Genomic DNA, 19,282 nt, shown 5'->3' with positions numbered 1-19,282 from the left:
CCTTCACCCAGGTTAGTGTATTTTCCCAACTACCCATGGCCCTGGGTTTAAGTTTTTGCCACACACTGCCTGGGTTGTCTCAGTGCCCCCGCCCTAGTCCTGCACACACAGCTCCTGCTCAGCCAAACCAAGTTTCCGCAAATACCACTTTCAGCTTAGGGCTCCCTCTGGCCAGTGGTTCTCCAGCTGCTCATCAAGTCTCCTTGGAAGCTTTGCATAAAAAAACACAGGGTCTGCAGCTCCATCAGACTAAATGAATCAGAAATTCCAATAGTGGAACACTGGCTTGAGATGTTTTAAGCACCAGCATTTCCTGCCCTGCTCTCGGGCACATAAACCAGCCTGCCACCCTAAGAAGAGGTGGGTACAATTTCAGCAGGAGGCAGGTTGTTTCTTGACCCTCAGAATCTCGCCTCCCCAGGAGAAACATGCAAATGCGTGCAAATAAAAACTGGGCAGAACAAGGATTTTGTCACAGAACTGCTTGTAATACAGAACAAACATCATCCTAACAGGTAATACCTGGAATGCTAAGTGCCGGCACTGTCTAAGGCCTTTGCTGTAGTTTAACTCATTTAATCATCACATCAACCTATAAGGCTGGAAGCGACAAATTCCACCAACACTGCTCATCTCAAAATTGAGACTGCAAAGGCCTCTGCCCGCCACCTGTGTGGCTAACTCAGGGCTTCCTCTTCACCTGAGTCTCCCTGGGCTGACTGCTCCTCAGGAGCCAAGAGCTTTAGGGGAATGCGATCTGGATTGTGAGGGTCCTCAAGGTAGGTGGGGTCTAGGATTGTGGGATGGCACCACTCTGTCCCAGCTGGGGCGTCGGAGCCTCATGACAGGCAGGGCTGGGTGGCCCAGGTGTGCAGTCACGCAGTCCAGCCTCAGGCTACCTTGTAGGGGACGAGGCCTGGGAAACACCGGGGACAGTCGGGACCTCTGGCCACTGAGGCTCAGGAGGCGGGGCCGCTCCTCTAGGGACTGCACAGTTAGAACGCTTGGAGGTGGAGCCCGTACCAGGATTGGTCAGCCAGCGCTTAGAGGGCGGGGCCAAAGGCCCAGGAGGCGGGTTGAGGCTGGACGCATCCTAGGATTGGGCGGTCAGAGCGACGGGAGGCGGGGCTCGAGCGAGGCACGTCCCAGGACCGGTAGTCGGAGACCCAGGCCGGGCCGCTGGGCGGAGCTCAGAGGTGCCAGGGGCAGAGCCTGGGCGGAGGGGGCGGGACCAGGCTCAGCGGGGGATGGGGGCGTCTCCCTCCCTCCCGCCCTCTCTCCCTCGGGCTGAGGCCCCTCACCCGTGCCGACCGCTCCGCTGGCCGCGCTCCAGCGAGATGAGGTAGGCGGCGAGCTTGGCGTCGCTCCAGCCACTGCGGCGCCGCAGGTCCACCCAGGGCCCGTGCGCCTCGCCCAGGTACACGCGCCTCACGTCGTACTTCTTCCGGGACTCGAGTCGCCGCCGGGCCCGGTCCGACTCCGTGAGCCGCGGCCGGCCCCGCGCCTTGCGGCCCGCCGCGCCCTCCTCGGCCGCAGCCTCCCCGCCTGCGCCCGCCTCAGCCTCCGCCTCCGCCTCGGGCGCCCGCTCCGCCATCCCCCCCTCCCTGGTTACCAGCCTCCCCCGTTGTTAGGAGCCCGGCCGGAAGTGGCGCGCATCTTCCGCGCCGCCGGGAAATTTCTCTTGGACTCACTGCCCCCGCAGCGCCAAAGAGAGACCGAGAGGAAATTGCGCATGCGCCCAACAAGCATGCGCGACAACCTAATCTTCCTGTTCAACTTCTCACTTCATAGAGATGGAGGGAGGAGCTCAAGGTTTGAGGGCAGCCCCGTAAGAAAGAGGCTGATGACCCCTAGACCTTGGGGGTGGGACTTCTGCGTCTTGATCCTGAACGCCTGCGGGCGATGACGCGTGAGGGTGGGAGTTTCAGGTGAAGGCAGAGGGGAGGCCAGGGATCTGACCTGTCAGTCCTGGACCCGGAGAGCCCTTGAAAAGCCCTGCCACCAGGCACTAAAAGGGCAGGGATGCCCCACCGCCGGATAGGAGGGAAGGCAGCCCTCAGCCAGGAAACTTTTATTTGCTGTACATTCAAAGGTCATCTCATGCTTCCACACCAGTCCAGGCCCGTGCCCCGGAGCCCGCTCGGGCCTCAGCTCTGGCCCCGCTGCTGTCGCTGCGTATGGTCTTCCTCTTCTTCCTGCTCTTGGGGTGGTGGCGGGGAGGGCTCCTCCAGTCCTGAGGAGGACGCCAGGAGCTCCCCAGTGGACCCTGTCAGGCGGAAGATCACGGGGATCTGGGCCAGGGCGGGGTTGGTCTCCTGCAGGCCCTGGATCCACTTGGCCAGTGTAGCCTGGTCGTGGGCACCTGCCATACACATGGCGAAGACAGGGCCTTCTTCCACTGTTGGGAGAGACAGGCCCTCAGTTTGTGCAGGGGGGACTGTAGCCCACACCCTTCCCGGCCAAGGGCAGGGACTGGAAGCTCCCTTTTGGTTTTCTTGTGTATCCAAGTCTTCGCACAGGGTATGCACTCTGCCTCAACTGCCCATCCCATGCTCACCTGTGTGATGCCTCCTGGTTCTTCCAGATTCCACCGGGAAGTCCTCCCGCTTCCCACCTGCTCCTTCCCAGAATATAACTTGCCTGTTCCCCCTCTGGCCCTGCCCTGGTCACACTGGGTAACCAGCACAGAGGCGCTCCATGATGGAGAAATGACAGGCCCGGAGCCCCTCAGGTGTGTGTGTATTTGGGCACCTGCTAGGTCTGCCTCAACCCCACAGGCCACACTTCATCCCATGCTGTATCTGGAGTCCTGCTCATCCCACTTCTTACCTTCATCGATGTCAAACTCGTAGTCATCCCAGCCGCCTCTCCCGTACTTCAGGTCCAGCTGTATCGGGTAGTAGAGGTTCCATTCCTCTGGAATCTCCTCCACTTCCTACCCCAGGAAGGGGCGGGGGGTACAGACAGAGTCAGAGGCTCAGGATCTTGCAGCCTCCCCCCTACCATCACCAGAAACTGTCACCCCCACCCCAATCTGTGAGCCCTCACCAGCCCTCAGGGCAGTGCCAGCCCACCCCTCACCATTTGGGCCCTTACCCTCTCCTCAGGGGGCACCAAGTCTGCTCTGAGGATGTGGTAGTAGACACATTTGTCGCGAAGCCACAGGGAGAAGGGGCCCTCGACGAAGAGAGGCCGGGCGGGGTTGTGGCGGGCCAGGGCAGCCTGCTGATCAGGACTCTGGATACCTGGTGTGGCAACATCCATACCCAAGGGGCCTTGGCTGAGTCCAAAGGCCCAGGGAGCCCACCCCGCAGCCCCAGTGAGAACCCAGCTGCTCTATACGCAGGGCCTTACCTACAATATGCTGCTCGGTGGGATCTGCTGTACCTGTGGAGTCTTTGGATGAAGCCATCTGCAAAAAAGAATAGGAGTGGAAGCTTTTGGCCTCCAGCCCCTACAGAGGAACTGGGGAGAAATGGGGAAGGGGAGTCCCCAGTGAATTCTGGACCTCCTACATGTCACTCAAGCCTAACCCCTCCTCACTTGTATCCAATTCAGCCACTAACGTTTCAGATGCTCACACAGCTGGAACCCTGGAGGCCACCCACCTGCATTAAAATCTGGGCTCTGCCACGGGCTGTGTGACCATGGCCAACTCGCTGTACCTGTGCCTTAGTTTCTCCCATTCAAATAGGGGTAATAACAGCACTCACTTCAGGTGGTTCTAAAATGCCAAGAGCAGCCCTAACTGGTTTGGCTCAGTGGATTGAGCATTAGCCTGCCGCCCGAAGGGTCCCGGTTCGATTCTGGTCAAGGGCACGTACCTTGGTTGCAAGCTCCTCCCCAGCCCAGGCCCTGGTCAGGAGTGTGCAGGAGGCAACCAATCAATGTGTGTCTCTCACATCGATGTTTCTCTGTCTTTCCCCCTCTCTTTCACTTTAAAATATCAATGGAAAAATATCCTCAGGTGAGGATAAACAAACCAAAAAAAGGGCACATATGCTTTGACTAAAGTATCTGAGAGTAGGCAATTGTTGGCACACATCATCCATCCTTTCGGGTTAAAAATTCATTGGATCCGTGGGCACAAACATAGAAGAACCACCAAGCGTATTATTAAGTGAAATCGGCAAAAGGCAAGAAGATGCAGAAAGTGTGTAATGCTCTGCCACTGGAGAAACACTTTTTTTATTATATTTATTGAGTGACATTGATAAAATTATATAGGTTTCAAGTGTACAATTCTGTGATACATCATCTGTTTACTACCCAAAGTCCAATCTTTCATCACCATATAGTTGACCCCCTTTAGGAGAAATTTTTTTTAAGTTTATTTTATTATTTTTATTTTTTTTTTAGTTTTAGAGGGAGTGGGGGAGAGAAACATCGGCTGCCTGGGAATTGAGCCTGCAAATCAGATATGTGCCCTGACTGGAAACTGAACCAGCAACCTCTTGGTGCATGGGTCGATGCTCAACCAACTGAGCTATACTCCTGGGCAGGAGAAATGCTTTTAAAAGTGTTTTTTGGGGGTGGAAAAAGTAAATGTTTTACTCTTGGACCCTTTTACTGGACAACATACAGTGGGACCTTGGTTCTAGAACTCAATTCATTCCAGAAGGCTGTTTGAGAAGCTGTTGTTTGAAAATTGAATTAATCTGTTCCAGAACCCTAAATGATTCTGTTTTAACCTTTCTTGTATACAGTACATGTCTAATGTACTGTTTAATCTATAAATAAACACTACTTTTCTTAAACTTTTCGAACCACTCCCTACTAGGTTTAAAGGAGTCACTTTCAGCACTTGTTCCAGGGGTGTCTTTTAAGTAGTCAGCATGCAGCATCTTTGCTTGTTCATATATCACGGCCTCTGAAATGCGGTGACTGGCTAATTGCTTTTTGGTTATCCAAATCAACAGTTTTCCTATCTCTTCAATTGCTTGTGATCCTTGTTTCTTTCGCACCCTTAGCAACATTAGCTCTCTTGATGGCCTCTTTATGTTTTAAAATTGTGCTAAAATTGTTGCATTTTCTCCTTTGTTTGTTGCCCGAGAGATGCTTTTTGTCATGATGAGGTAATAGCATGAAAGGACTGTCAGGTCAAAAACCAAAGTTTGGTTCGAAGTTTCGTTCAACAATCGAGACATTTTTTCTATGAACAACTAGATTGAGAATCAAATTGTTCGAGATGGGAGACATACAAGGAACAAGGTTTGACTGTATTTATACTGATTTTTCATTTCAAATTTAACATCATGCCTGGCTAGGTAGCTCAGTTAGTTAGAGCTGTCTCAATATGCTAAGGTAAAGGGGGTTTGATTCCTGGTCAGAGCATATATAAGACTCAACCAATGAATGCATAAATAAGTAGAACAGCAAATAGATGTTTCTCTCTCTTTTTCCCTTCCTCCCTCCTCTCTCTAAAATCAATTAAAAAAAATTCAAAATTTACCACCATGGAGTTTTTAAAAAATAACATTTGATTATATATCTTTTTCTCTCATGCTAAAAATCTTGGTTCCTATCAGCAGTAATACATGCACTTATTTGACTTGCCCATCAATATATAGTGTTTTTTTTTTTTTTTACATAAATAGTTTTGACATTACTACTACCATAATGCTATGGGATCAAGTTCAGGATTTCTCTGCTGATCTTGTTTCTTAGAATACATGCCACTAAAGATGGACAGTCAGATGACAGTGACTGAGAAGATTTTTTTTCTCTTCTAAGTTATGCTATCAATTAGATATTTAGCTATATCCATTTTTGTTTCCAATTTTGGTAGTTCCCCCCCCCTTTTTAAATTTTATTTTTACACATTTGCATAGGTAAAAAGCCAATCCATATTAAATAGATCCACGTCTCTCTTCCATTCCAGTTCTCTACCCCATCTCCTCGCCTGCCCAGAGATGATCATTTCTACCCATTTCTGACTTATCTTTGTCAAAATAGGCAAATAGGTATATGCACTTTTATATCCCCTCTCTCTCACTGAAGACGGCGGACTCTACCACTGTGCATACTCCATCCTTTCACTTTGCCTTTCTCCCAAATCTCTGACTGAGGTGCCACAGTCTGCATGCACAATTTGCTCTTAATGGCTACTTGGATTGTTTCCATTCTAAATCTGGGTAGTGTCAGTGATTTTGTCATGCTTTCCACCTTTCTGTATGTATTTTTCATAATGAGGCAGGGGGAAATGGAATATTTCTGTACACAGTATATGCAAAAAGATATATCTGCTTGCAAACACACAGGATCTCTCTGGAAGGGGACATGGAAGTGAATTCCTCTGCGGGAGACGGGCTAAAGAGCAGGAAAGGAGAGAACTCTTCACTGTGTTCTTGTTTACTGTTCGGCTTTTTATTGCATTACTTTAAAAAATTAAGAAACGAGTTAAAAACTACCTCTGTCCTCTCTCACTTGGATGCTGCATCACCCACTATCCTACTCCCTTTGTCTTCTCCCCCAACTACCCAATTCCATCCACATGGCTGCTAGAGGGCACTTTTGAAATTGCAACTCCTTCCAGAAACATGACATCCACACCATCCCTCCTCCAGGCTCTCTCCTCACCAACAGGTTCAAAAACAAGCTCTTTAACCCATCGTCCTCCTGGCCTCTTCTCCCCAACCCAGCGCCTCTGCACCAAAGGAAGACTTTCAGCATCTCCCTGACCTTAAAGCCTGCCCCATGCTGGTCCCTCTGCCTGGAATACTCTCGCCTCTCCTGTCCTGCCTAAGCCAAGCTCACCTTCACCTCCTCCAAGAAGCCCTCCTGGTTCCCTGCCCCTTCTGGGCTACCATGGCCCCCAGGGCTTCTCTATCTTAGAACCAGTGGCTCTGAGGGAAGCTGTTATCCAGGGTTGGCCTCCATGACCAGACCAATGCTGTGAGGGCTCTCTTTGGATCCTGTGTGACCTAGCATGAGTGGGGCCCTCAGGACATGGGGGGGATATAGAATATTTCATTCGGCCATTCAACAAACAACTGCTGAGCTTTGTGACAGACCCTGGGCTGGACCTTGGGAGACACAGGGGAAACTGAGTCAGTGATTGAGCAACCAAACTCAGTACGACATGGTGGTCAGGAAGGGGACCCTGAGGAAGAGACAGTGCTGTTGAGACGGGAAGAATGTGAAGTCCCCAGGGAAGAGTGTTCCTGACCGAGGAAACAGCGAGTGTAAAGTGTAAAGACCCAAGGAGGGAACAGGCAGGTTGCTCAAGGAACAGAAAGGAAGGCAGATGCCTGGATTATAGTGCATGTGGGGAGGGGAGTAGGAGCAGAGGTCAGAGGTCAAGCTGCGGTAAGGAGTGAGTAAAGGGGGAGCCCAGCCCAGGGTGGAATGGACAGGGGTGAATACCTGGTAGACGGTGACCCTGGCGCTGAGGTCAGGCTCTATGTGTCGCAGGCCCAACATGGCCAGGTCCACAGGGTCCTTGGGCAGGTCCCGGGGCACAGGGAAGGGGTTGATGTTCTTGAAGCGGGAGAACCACAGCTTCATGCGCACGAACTTGAGCATGGGGTAGCTTTTGCGCCCAAATATCTGAACCAGCAGGAACTCGGTCTCCTTGTTGGGCATCACCCCTGTGCCAGGTGGATGGCAGCAAAGCCTCAGGGAGGGGGCAGAGAGGGGAGACATGGGAGACAGAGGCCGTAGAGGAGCCCGGGACCAAGAGGAAATTATGGCAAGGACCAGATGGAAAGGGCAAGAAACAGGGAGAATAGAAGTCAGGGAATTGATGCCAGAGAACAGAATCCGAGAGAATTTAAAGGAAAAGTCAGAGGGAGAGAGGAAAGCGATGAGAGCCAAAGAGAGATTTGAGAGAGACGGGGGAGGGGAGCAGGCAGACAGAGAGGACACACATCAGAGCCACAGAGGGATGTAGGGGCCCAGACCCAGCAGTGGGAGGCAGCCACTCCCCCACCCGGAGCCTGCTGGCCTCACCGTGGTTCTCCATCTGCTCCAGGACAGCAAGCCCGCACTCCTGCTGCCGTGGGTAGTGGACGAAGATTTTCTGGAAGACGTTGCGAGGCCGGAAGACCTCCTTGGGGAAGACGTCAAGCAGCAGGTTGTAGACAGCCAGGTCCTTTTCAACGCCGTAGTCCCGCATCTTGCGCAGGGCAAGGTAGATGAAGTCGACGTGGCCCCGCTTGTGCACGTTGTGCTGCCCAAAGTTCTGCACAGCTCGCACAAAGCTGGCTTTGTTCCGGGCCCCATCTGGCGCCGGCCTAAACAGCTCTTCGTGGGGTGACAGGGGCTTGGCAGGCTGCCGCAGGGGCTCAGGTGGCCTCGGGACCAGAGATGAGTCAGAGCTGTGGGTGGCTACACTGCAGTGGAGGCCTCGAGGGACCTGGGAGGGTACCTGGGGACAGAGAACCACTGCTGGAATCTGCTACCTCCCAGTGCCCCTCAGGGAATGCCAGGCTTGCTCTTTCCTGGGAAAGATGCCAGTGGGCATCCCTAAAGGCTTCTGAGGAGGTAAGCTGTGGTTCCAAATCCAAGATCAACCACCATCACAGACTATGAGAACACAATGGGAAAACCTCCTCGGAGACAATTTGACAATATTCACGAGGACAAACACACCCCTTCTGTCACAGCAGTCCTGCACCTGATATTTAAATCTGACATCTCTAAACACACCTGCACCACATGACTGTGCATCCGCTGTCAGTGGAAATGGCCCCAATGTGCATCAGCAAGGAAATGATAAAGCAAATGGCTATGAACTTGGACAAGAAGCACATCTGCTGCTCTAAGACACTGAAGAGGTCTTGTGTTACTTGGGTGATCTTCAAGGTATATCATTAAATTAAAAAAAGCAGAGTGTGAAACTGTTTAGAGTAGGTTCCCATATGCATAAAAAAAAAAAAAAAATCCCCGCCCTAGCCGGTTTGCCTCAGTGGATAGAGCGTTGGCCTGCGGACTGAAGGGTCCCAGGTTCCATTCTGGCCAAGGGCACATGCCTGGGTTGCGGGCTTGATCCCCAGTAGGGGACATGCAGGATGCAGCCTATCAATGATTCTCTCTCATCATTGATGTTTCTATCTCTCTATCCCTCTCCCTTCCTCTCTAAAATCAATAAAAATATATATTTAAAAAATCCCCAAACTTACATACAGTAGATCATCATTATTTGTGGATTCCGTATTTCCGAATTTGCCTACTTGCTAAAATTGATGTGTAATCCCCAAGTGGCTGAGGTTGAACAAGATGATGCTCTGCCTTCTTGTCTTGGCTCTCATACTGTCACGTGTCCGTTCAGAGGCTTACTTAGTGCATGTTTCTCACATCTTTTTGTTGGTGATTTTGCTACTGAAAATGGTCCCCAAACATGGCACAGAGTGCTGCTTAGCACTCCTACATACAAGAAGGCTCTGCTGTTGCTTACAGAAAAAACACGTGGTAGATAAGCTTCATTTAGGCATAAGTTATAGTGCTGTTGATTGTGAGTTCAATGTTAATTAATCAACTATATATTAAATAAGGTCCCTTTAAACAGAAATATGCATACAATAAGGTTACGTAATGATTGGTTGAGGAAAATGTGACAAGAGGCTCACAGGAACCCTACCTCATACTTCACCTGGGAGCAAAGGTTTAGTAATCGCTAATTCAATGTATGCAGCAATTTTATAGACCATAATACTGTGAGTAATGAGAAGTGACTATATGGATATACATACTTTGCATCTATGAAATATGTTTGGGAGGAAATATAATAAACACGTAAAATCTCTTGCCTCTAGAGCAGTGGTTCTCAACCTTCCTAATGCCGCAACCCTTTAATACAGTTCCTCGTGTTGGGGTGACCCCCAACCATAAAATTATTTTCGTTGCTACTTCATAATTGTAATTTTGCTACTGTTATGAATCGTAATGTAAATATCTGATAAGCAGGATGTATTTTCATTGTTACAAATTGAACATAATTAAAGCATAGTGATTAATCACAAAAACAATACGTAATATATGTGTTTTCTGATGGTCTTAGGCGGCCCCTGTGAAAGGGTCGTTCGACCCCCAAAGGGGTCGCGACCCACAGGTTGAGAACCGCTGCTCTAGAGCTAAGTGGTGGCCAGACAGGAAGACAGACCCTTGTCGTGATGCAGCCTCAGAACTTTTAGAATTTTGGGAGGAACCAAGATGGCGGCAAAGGTAAATGCTGGCACTCACTGTCTCCCACAACCATATCAAAATTATAACTAAAATACAGAACCATCATTCAGAACCGCCTAAAAGCTGGTTGAATGGAAGTCCTACAACTAGAGAGTAAAGAAGAAAGCACGATGAGACTGGTAGGAGGGATGGAGGCAAGGAATGGGCTGGTCCAACACCCACATGTGGCGTTTTTTTAATCCAGAGGGAGATCATCCCTGCAGAGGCCGCTGTGAGGAGCAAAGGGTCCCAGCTCAACACCAGACCCCCCGACTCAGGGTCCCAGAGCTCGGAAGAGAAGTCCCTGTAACTTTGAGCTGTAAAAACCAGCAGGGATTGTGGCTGAGGGACACGGAGGCTGCAGGAGACCCAGATGTCCCTCTTAAATGGGCAGGGCATGAACTTACTTGGATTCGATACCTCTGAGCTCCAGTGCCAGGAGGCTTTGGGGGACCCAGATATATATGGGGAGGAACTGGATTGTCTGGCATCTTCTATCAGATGGAGGTGCTCACAGGGGTCATTATTCCTATGCCAAGACCTCCCCCGTCCCAGGGCTGACTGGCAACCATATCTGAGTCCCCAACACTGTTTGCTTCACCATGGTGATTCCCTGAGACCTGGCTCCATCCAATTGGCAGCCCTACCCAAGCTGTTGGCATCAGCTTTTCCACATGAATGGCCTGTCCTGGCTCAGGCTTAAACTCTGCTGAAATATCTCAAACAAGCCATAGCTGGTGTCAGAGTGCCCCATACCTATCAATAAAAGGCCCAAGCCTCAGCACCAGCACCAGTCTGCCTTGCTTCACAGCTGGGCCTCGCCTGGGCACTTGCAAACCCAATACAAATAGGAGGAATCTGCAGATCTCTCTCTAGCTCCTGCCAGGTGGCCCCAGCCTGGGAGCCCCAAAGCCAGTGCACCCAGTAGACAGCTCTGACCATACAGATTACAACTCTACACATCCATAAGCGACACACTCAAGAGGCAGACTCAGTGAGCACCAAAGCCCCACTGAATCAAGTCCTGCTCCACAGGGGTGTCTCCTGCACAGCAGCTCTCCCACTGTAGTCGCAGCTGGTTCCCACAGCCAATTGGCCTGGAGGTCAACTCCTCCCAGTGACGCCAACAGGAATCAAGGCTCAACTACAACAAGGCTATACACACAGCCCACATGGGCGCACCTAGATGACCAGATCAGGTCACTGGGGAGGCTAAGCCACTGGGTCCTATAGGACACCCACTACACAAGGCCACTCTACCAACTCCAGGAGACATAGCAGCTCTCCAAAATGCAGAGGCAAAGAAACATGTCACAAATGAAAGAAATGGAAGAAAGCAAACTACTGGATACAGAGTTCAAAACCATGGTTATAAGGTTACTCAAGGATCTTCATGAGACTTTCAAGGATCTTAGTGAGAATGTCAAAGACATGGAAAAGGACCAGTCAGAAATTAAGCATACACTAACTGAAATAAAGAATAATTTACAGGGATTCAACAGTGGACAGCTGCCTACATTTGTCAGTAAAGTTTTATTGGAACACAGCCATGCTCATTCATTATGTCTGGCTTGTGACAGAGTTGAATAGCTGTGATGAAGCTTGTGTGTCCTGCAAAGCCAAAAATATTTACTCTATGACCCTTTACAAAAAATTGTGCCGAACCCTGCTTTAGATGATAAACAACCAATTTCTTATTTTAATTTGAACTGAATGTTTACTGAGTATTCTTATGTTCCGGGCATTGTTGAGTACTGACTGTACCCTTTTACAGATGAAGAAACTGAGGCCCAGTGGGGTGCAGTGGGACGCCTGGTGTAACTGAGGCCCGGTGGGGTGCAGTGGGACGCCTGGTGTAACTGAGGCCCGGTGGGGTGCAGTGGGACAGATGAAGAAACTGAGGCCCAGTGGGGTGCAGTGGGACGCCTGGTGTAACTGAGGCCCGGTGGGGTGCAGTGGGACGCCTGGTGTAACTGAGGCCCGGTGGGGTGCAGTGGGACGCCTGGTGTAACTGAGGCCTGGTGGGGTGCAGTGGGACGCCTGGTGTAACTGAGGCCCGGTGGGGTGCAGTGGGACGCCTGGTGTAACTGAGGCCCGGTGGGGTGCAGTGGGACGCCTGGTGTAACACAGCTGCCGAGCAGCAGAGCTGGGCCTGCAGTCTCTTCTCTGCTGCCCCCACAGCCATCCTGAAGTCTTGCTTACATAAGGTGATGCAAAACAAATAAACAGACATTCATTTAAAGTGAAAGTGTAGGCAAATAGTACTACAAGGGGTATGTGCATAAGGAAAAAATCGAAAAGGAAGCTCTAGAATACCCAAAAGAAGTGTAACCGCAAAGGAGATCATCTAAATTAAATGCATAGCAAAGGGCCTGGCACAGAGAAAGGGCTCAGTAAGAGAGCTTTTAACAGTATCACCACCATCATCATTGTTGTTTCAATCTATGGCCACTGATTGCCTTGGGTCATCACTTTGGATAAGGGATGGAAGTTCAATTTTCTGCCCACATCCTTATAGGTGGATGTAGGAGGTATCCAGAGTCACCACTCAAATCTGGTTGGCTCATACATCCTTATTTTCAAATTCCCTCTCATACCTCTGGGCACCAGCACTTTTTAAAATAAATAAGAAACATTCAATTGGCCCTCAGAGCAGACAGGCCAGCCCAGACACGCGCCCCTGCCCCCCCCTCCTCTCGCCCCCCAGCTGGCTTCACTGGGTGGATTCTGAAGGGCTTGGGAACAAATCCTAAGCCTGCCTGCCTCCGTCTGTCCCTCCCTCCACCCTGATGACTGCTTGGTTGGCAGTTACCTGAGAGAAGGGGGCTCCCGTGAGGGCAGCACCACAGATGCCTCTCCAGCCCCGAGAGAGGCCCCGAGCTAGCATGATGGCTTGGGCCCAGCTCATGCCTCTGCTTGTTGGACAACCACCTGGACAAGGGAGAAGAGACAGCGTCAGCTTGGCACCCCACCTGCTAATGGAGAGGAGACCCCTCTTGGCAGAGGCCACATTCCAGACTGCACAGCTAACTCACCAGCCCCACTGCTTCCTCATCCACAGGATGGAGCTTAAATGACTGTTACAATCAAGGGTCCTTGCTTCACTATCTAGAGAAATTTGCTGCAATGGTTCCCCACCCTCCCTCCCAGGTCTTTTTTTTTTTTTTAATCCTCTTCAGAGGATATGTTTTTATTGATTTTAGAGAGAGAGGGAGAAAAACATTGATGTAGGAGAAACATTAATCGGTTGCCTCTTGTACATGTCCCAACTGGGGATCGAACCTGCTATCTAGGTATGTGCCCTGACCAGAATCGAACCCACAACCTTTGGTGTACTGGACAGTGCTTAAACCAACTGAGCCATCTAGGAAAAGGCCCTATGAGGTCATTTCTTAACTTTAGTCCCATACCATACAGTCCAACCTTTTAAAATATAAAGTTCCAGGGGGAAAAGGGGAACATATGTAAAACTTTCAATAGTAAAGTTTTAATTTTTAAAAAAGTATAAAGTTCAATCTTTTTTTTTTTTTAGTATATTCAGAGTTGTGCAACCAGCACTGTAATTTTAGAACATTTTTGTCACCCTGAAAACAAAAACATTAACCATCACTCTGATTTCCTTTCATCCTCAACCCTAGACAACCAATAATCTACCATCTCTATAAATGTGCCTACTCTGGGCATGTCATATAAATGGAATCATACGATATACGTATGTTCTTTTGTGGCTAGCACCTTTCATTTAGCATGTGTCCAAGGTTCATCCATGTTGTAACATGTATCCGACTTCATCCCTTTTAGTTACCAAAAAATGTCCATTGTCTAGATGTTTTATTTATCCCTTCATCAACGGCTGGGCATTTGGGTTGTTCCCACTCTTTTACTCTAACGAATGCTGCTATGAACACCCATGTAGAAGCTTTTGTGTGAACATGTGTTTACACTTCTCTTGGGTCTACACTTAGAAGTCATATTGCTGGGATATATGGTAACTCTATTTAACATTTTGAGGAGACTCTGAAACTTTTCCAAAGTAGCTCCATCTTACATTCCCACCAGCACTGTGTAAGGGTCCCAATGTCTTCACGTCCTTGCCAACACTGACTGTCTGTCTTTTTGACTAGACATCCTGCTGAGTGTGAAGTGGTAGCTCCTTGGGGTTTGGATTTGCATTTCCCTAATGATTAATGATGTTGAGCATCTTTTCATGTGCTTATTGGCCATTGTGTATCTTTGCTAAAAAATGGGTTCTCTTTTTTCATTATTGAGTTGTAAGAGTTCTTTATATATCCTGGATAACAGACCCTTATGATTTAAAAATAATTTCTCCCATTCTTTGGGTTTTCTTTGCACTTGTTATCATTGCAGCACAAGTTTTAAATTGTGATGAAGTCCAATAACATTTTTCTTTTATAGCTCTGCTTTTGATGTTGTATCTAAAAAAACATGCCGAGCCCAAGGTTATAAAGATTTACCTCTCTCTTTCTTCTAAGACTTTTAGCTCTTACATTTAGGTCTATGATCCACTTTGAATTTGTGTGTATTGTGTGACAAAGGGGTTCACTTCATGTGGATATCCAGTTGTCCTAGGCCTGTTTGCTGAAGAGACTATTTTTTCTTCATTTTATTGTCTTAGCACTCTTGGTGAAAATCAATTGACCATAAATGTAAGGGTTTATTTCTGGGCTCTCAATTCTATTCCATTGATCCATGTTGAACCTTATACCAGTACTACACAGTTTTGGTTATTATAGTTTTCTAACTCAGGGATTCTGATAGGGGTGTACTGACTCTGTAGATTAATTTGGGGACTATTGTATCTTAATAATAATGTGAAGTCTCCTGATCCACACACATGGGCTATGTCTCCATTTATTTATTTATTTATTTATTTTTAATTTCAACAATGTTTTATAGTTTTCAGTCTTTTTTTTCTTTTGTTAAATTTATTTGTATTTCATTCATTTTTTTAAAATATGTATTTTTTTAATTTTAGAAAACTATGTATTTTTTTAATTTTAGAAAACTATGGATGCGAGAGTGACACATCAGCTGCCTCCTGCACACCGGTCCTGACTAGATTGGAACCAGTGACCTCTTGGTTCACAGGTTACCACTCAACCTCTAAGTCACACCGGCTGGGCTTAATTGTTTCTGTACTGTTCATTGCTAGTATATAGAAATAGAATTTATTTATTTTTGTTAATCCTCACCTGAAGATATTTTTTACCATTGATTTTTAGAGAGTGGAAGGGAGGGGGAGAGAGAGAGAGAGACATCTGTGTGAGAGACACATGGAGTGGTTGCCTCCTGCACACTCCCAGACCAGAGCCCAGTATCAAGCCTGCAACTGTGGTTCATGCCTTTGATCGGAATCAAACCTGAAACTCTTCACTCCAAGGGCTGATGCTCTAAATACTAGGCAAAACCAACTAGGGGGAAATAAAATTTACTTTTACTTTGATCTTGTATACTGCAACTTTGCACAACTCACTTATTAGCTCTAATAGCTTTCTATTGGATTCCTTAGGATTTTCTATATACAATATCATGTCTTCTGAAAATAGAAATAGATTTACTTCTTTCTTTCTAATCTGGATGTCTTTTATTTCCTTTTCCTGCCCAAGTGCCCTTGCTGGAACCTTCAGTACAATGATGAATAGAAGTGGCAAGAGCCGCTTCCATGTGCTTCTCTTGATTTTAGGGGAAAAGCATCCAGTCTTTCATCAATGTGAGCTGTGGGTTTTTCATAGACGTCCTTTATCAGGTTGAGGAAATATTGAGTGTTATTATCAGAAAGGGTATTGGATTTTGTCAAATGCTTTTTGTTGCATCTATTAAAATAATCGTGTGACTTTTGTCTTTTATACATTAACTGATTTTCAGATTTTAAATTAACCTTGCATTTCTGGGATAAATTCCATATATATAATCCTTTTTATATGTTACTAAAATTTGGTTTGTTAGTATTCTGTTGAGGATTTTTGTGTCCATATTCATAAAAAATACTGGTCTGTAGTTTTCTTTTCGTGCTTGTTTGGTTTGGTATCAGGTAATGCTGGCCCCATAAAATGAACTGGGAAGTATTAGATCCTCCTCAGCATTAAATTTTCTCTAGCATCACCCATCTTGACCTGAAGTCTCCCTCCAGCCTCTGTTTCACATCTCTGCTCCCTTTACAAAAAAGTTTTATCCTGAGAGGTGTCTATATACTATACTCCACTTATTCCAACCTGGCTGCTGCCCCCACCACTCCACTAACCCCACCCTTGATGGTTTATACTCACCAAAGCCAGTGATGACATCCCAGAAGCATGTGGCACTGGTGAGACCCTCCTCCCACCTGCTTGACACTGTTGATTTTCTTCCTAGCACCCAGGCCTGCTTCTCACTTAGTCAGCAAGACCCACTTCCTTCTCTAAAGTTTGCCATGTCTGAAAACTTGACTGGACAGACAAATTACTGGGACCTTGTTAAAAGGCAGATTCTGAATCAGCAGCTCTGGGGTGGAGCCAGACTCGGCTGCTTATCTAACAAGCTTCCCCAGAGATCCTGGTGCTGCCGGTCTGGAGACCACACTTTGAGTAACCGGGCTGCAGAATCCCACATTCCGGATTTGTCTGTCTACTACCCTGAGGTGTCATTCAGCTTGCTTCTCTCCTCGCCTTTGTATTCCTGTAGGCAGCTCTAATGGTTCTCAAACTTTGTTCACATTAGAGTCATCTAGGAAGCTTTTAAAAATTCCCATGCCCAGATATATTAAATCAGAATACCTAGAGGCAGGGCCTAGGCACCAGCATTTTAGCACACTCCAATGACTCTCACACGCAGCTAAGATTAAGACCCTAATTTATTATTTTATTTTATTAAATATTTTTTTTATTGATTTCAGAGAGGAAGGGAGAGGGAGAGAGAAATAGAAACATCAATGATGAGAGAGAATCATTGATCAGTTGCCTCCTGCAAGCCCCACACTGGGGATCGAGCCCACAATCCGGGCACATGCCCTTGACCAGAATCGAACCCAGGACCCTTCAGGCCGACGCTCTATCCACTGAGTAAAACCAGCTAGGGCAAGACCCTAATATACACATTGGCCACTCAAAGTGTGTTTCAGGGATCAGCTGCATTGGTATCATCATCTGGGAGTTTACTAGAAATGCAGAATCTCAGCCCTAACCCAGACCTACTGAATCAGAATCTGCATTTAACCAGTGTCCAGGTTTCTTCTATGTGTGTTAAAGTCTGAGAAATGATGACCTACGTGCTGATGGATCCAAATGTTATCGCCTAGTACCGAACTGCCACTTTGGCATATACCCAGCTGTCTCAAACTTAATTTGCGCCAAACTGATATCCCTACTTAAACTTGTTTCCTCCCCATTCCTGGCCAATGACACCACCAATTCCTAGTCATTCAGGCCTAAAACCTAGGAGTCACTGCTGAATCCACTGTGTCCCTCATGCCCCCATTTAATCCATTAGGTAATCCTGGTGACTACTTCCACACCGACCCCAAGTGCATACATTTCCCTCCATCTGCAGGCCAACACCCCAACGACCTCTCTCCCAGCCTCCGTCTTCCCTTATGCACCTCCAGTCAGTTCTCCCCACCTTGACCATAGGGAGCTTTAAAAAATGTGAACTAGCCTGGCCAGGGTAGCTCAGTGGCTGAGTGTTGACCTGTGAACAAGGAGGTCACAGTTCGATTCTCAGGGCACATGCCCGGGTTGTGGGCTCGATCTCCAGTGTGGGGCGAGCAGGAGGCAGCAGATCAATGATTCTCTCTCATCACTGATGTTTCTATATCCTTCTCCCTTCCTCTCTGAAAGCAATAAAAACTATTAAAAAAATAAAAAGTAAACAAAACGTGAACTGAATTCAGTGTTCTCTGCCTAAAATTAATGATACATCACGCGTAAGATAAAATCAGACAGGGACTACTCCTCCAAACTCAACTCTTACAACCCCAGCTACACTGTTTCTTAAACAAGATAAATGTATCCTGGTCTCAGAACCTTCGCGCTTGCGTTTCCTTCTGTTTGGACATTTCTTCCCCAGATCAGCCACAGCTCGCTCCGGTCATTCATTCAGGCCTATGTTCTAAGGAAAGAAAGGCCTTTCCTGACAGCAGCCTCACTCCCTGTTCGAAGCCCCCGCACCCCGATGAATGCATTTTTAGCAACTACTGGCATCGGAAACCACCCGTTCATTTTTATTTGCGACTTGTGCCAGGTCTGGCTCCTCCCCACCCTCGCCCCCCAGGAGATGGAGGATTTGTCCTGCCTTCCTCATTGCTGCGGCTCCAGCACCAGGGACAACACCTGGTCTACGGCAGGTGCCTAACAAGGCCACCGGAATGGACAGAACCAAGTTTCCACAAACTCTCTAACCTATAAACCTGAAGCCCGTGGCGGGGTGTACCTACAGCAGCTGTGCGGCGGGCCGCCGGGAGCCCGGGGTCGCTGGGAGACACAGGCGCACGCGGGCTCCAGTTCCGGCCGAGCGGCCCACCTGCGGCGTGCGCGCTGGAGACAGCCTCACCCTCTCGGAGCCTCGGCTGTCTCATCTGCAAAACGTAAGATTCAAGTCGTGAGAAGGCAGCGCACGGAGAGCGGCCTTCCCCGGCGCGTCTCCGCCCGCCCGCCCCGCAGAGGTCACGGTGCCCTGGCCCAGCAGCCGGGTCCCGCTGGAGCCGCCCTCCCGCGCCGTCGGCCCAGAACGGGCCGCTCCGGAGCCCCGCAGCTCGCGCTCGCCTCCCCACCCACAACCGACCTACGAACGCGGGCGGCCGCCGACTCTGAGCCACTGCCATCTGGCCGCTGGGCGCCGCCATGTTGCCCAGAGAGTTTCCGGGTCACGGGCCGCCAGGAAGACAGCCAATCAAGAACGCGTGTTTAGAGAGGTCCCGCCCCGAAGGGAGGAGCACCAATAGGAAGGGAGGACGACATGGGCACTGTCTCATAATAAGCCAGCCCCTGTTCCGTTTAAGGTAAACCGCATCCCCGACCTGGGGGTTGAGAATGGCCCGGGGAGGAGCGACGGGGTCGTCCCTGGGCCGGGAGCCTGTTGATCCAGGTGGGAATGAAATAGTAAAGGTGGACGTCCTCCCAGCGTG

At 48.7% G+C, this 19,282-nt stretch overlaps 2 protein-coding genes across 8 annotated transcripts in view; both read right to left on the bottom strand.

Moving 5' to 3' along the window:
* ZNF653 (zinc finger protein 653) overlaps window positions 1-1,918 on the bottom strand; it is a 15,695-nt gene extending 13,777 nt beyond the window's left edge. For 3 of the 4 annotated variants that reach the window (XM_023745804.1, XM_023745805.1, XM_023745806.1), the window contains exon 1: window positions 1,302-1,609. In XM_023745804.1, coding sequence (XP_023601572.1) covers window positions 1,302-1,594 — 293 coding nt within the window. In that variant the 5' untranslated portion in view covers window positions 1,595-1,609. Of the gene's footprint in view, window positions 1-1,301 lie in introns of all 4 variants that reach the window. The other variant, XM_006104556.3, reaches the window with a different exon arrangement.
* Window positions 1,919-2,056: 138 nt separating this feature from the next.
* Window positions 2,057-19,026, bottom strand: ECSIT (ECSIT signalling integrator). 4 transcript variants are annotated; one of them, XM_023745796.1, is made up of 10 exons: window positions 18,940-19,026; window positions 18,593-18,733; window positions 15,744-15,922; window positions 12,977-13,095; window positions 7,951-8,368; window positions 7,366-7,589; window positions 3,355-3,412; window positions 3,097-3,245; window positions 2,830-2,935; window positions 2,057-2,398 (listed from the first exon to the last, which is right to left on the bottom strand). In XM_023745796.1, exons 4-10 carry the CDS (start codon window positions 13,070-13,072, stop codon window positions 2,148-2,150), a joined length of 1,302 nt encoding a protein of 433 aa, XP_023601564.1. In that variant the 5' UTR covers window positions 13,073-13,095; window positions 15,744-15,922; window positions 18,593-18,733; window positions 18,940-19,026; the 3' UTR covers window positions 2,057-2,147. The 4 variants fall into 4 exon arrangements, with proteins under 4 accessions (XP_023601564.1, XP_006104616.1, XP_023601563.1 ...); XM_006104554.3 differs by lacking the exon at window positions 15,744-15,922; XM_023745795.1 differs by lacking the exon at window positions 15,744-15,922 and having other exon boundaries at window positions 18,944-19,020.
* Between the last annotated feature and the right edge of the window lie 256 nt (window positions 19,027-19,282).

The sequence above is a fragment of the Myotis lucifugus genome, unplaced genomic scaffold (genome assembly GCF_000147115.1).
Source record: "Myotis lucifugus unplaced genomic scaffold, Myoluc2.0 scaffold_583, whole genome shotgun sequence".
NCBI classification, from domain to species: Eukaryota; Metazoa; Chordata; class Mammalia; order Chiroptera; family Vespertilionidae; genus Myotis; species Myotis lucifugus.
Note: the sequence above shows the minus strand (reverse complement) of the source record. Positions and strands in the feature narration are given on the sequence as shown.

What these genes read in the sequence shown, in the direction of transcription:
- ECSIT (XM_023745796.1), bottom strand. Translation starts at nt 13,072, where the DNA reads ATGAGCTGGGCCCAAGCCATCATGCTAGCTCGGGGCCTCTCTCGGGGC. An exon ending in CGGGAGCCCCCTTCTCTCAG is followed by an intron (nt 8,369 to 12,976) that starts GTAACTGCCAAC and finishes CTCTGTCCCCAG; the next exon opens with GTACCCTCCCAGGTCCCTCG. An exon ending in CCAGGGTCACCGTCTACCAG is followed by an intron (nt 3,413 to 7,365) that starts GTATTCACCCCT and finishes TCTTTTTTGCAG; the next exon opens with ATGGCTTCATCCAAAGACTC.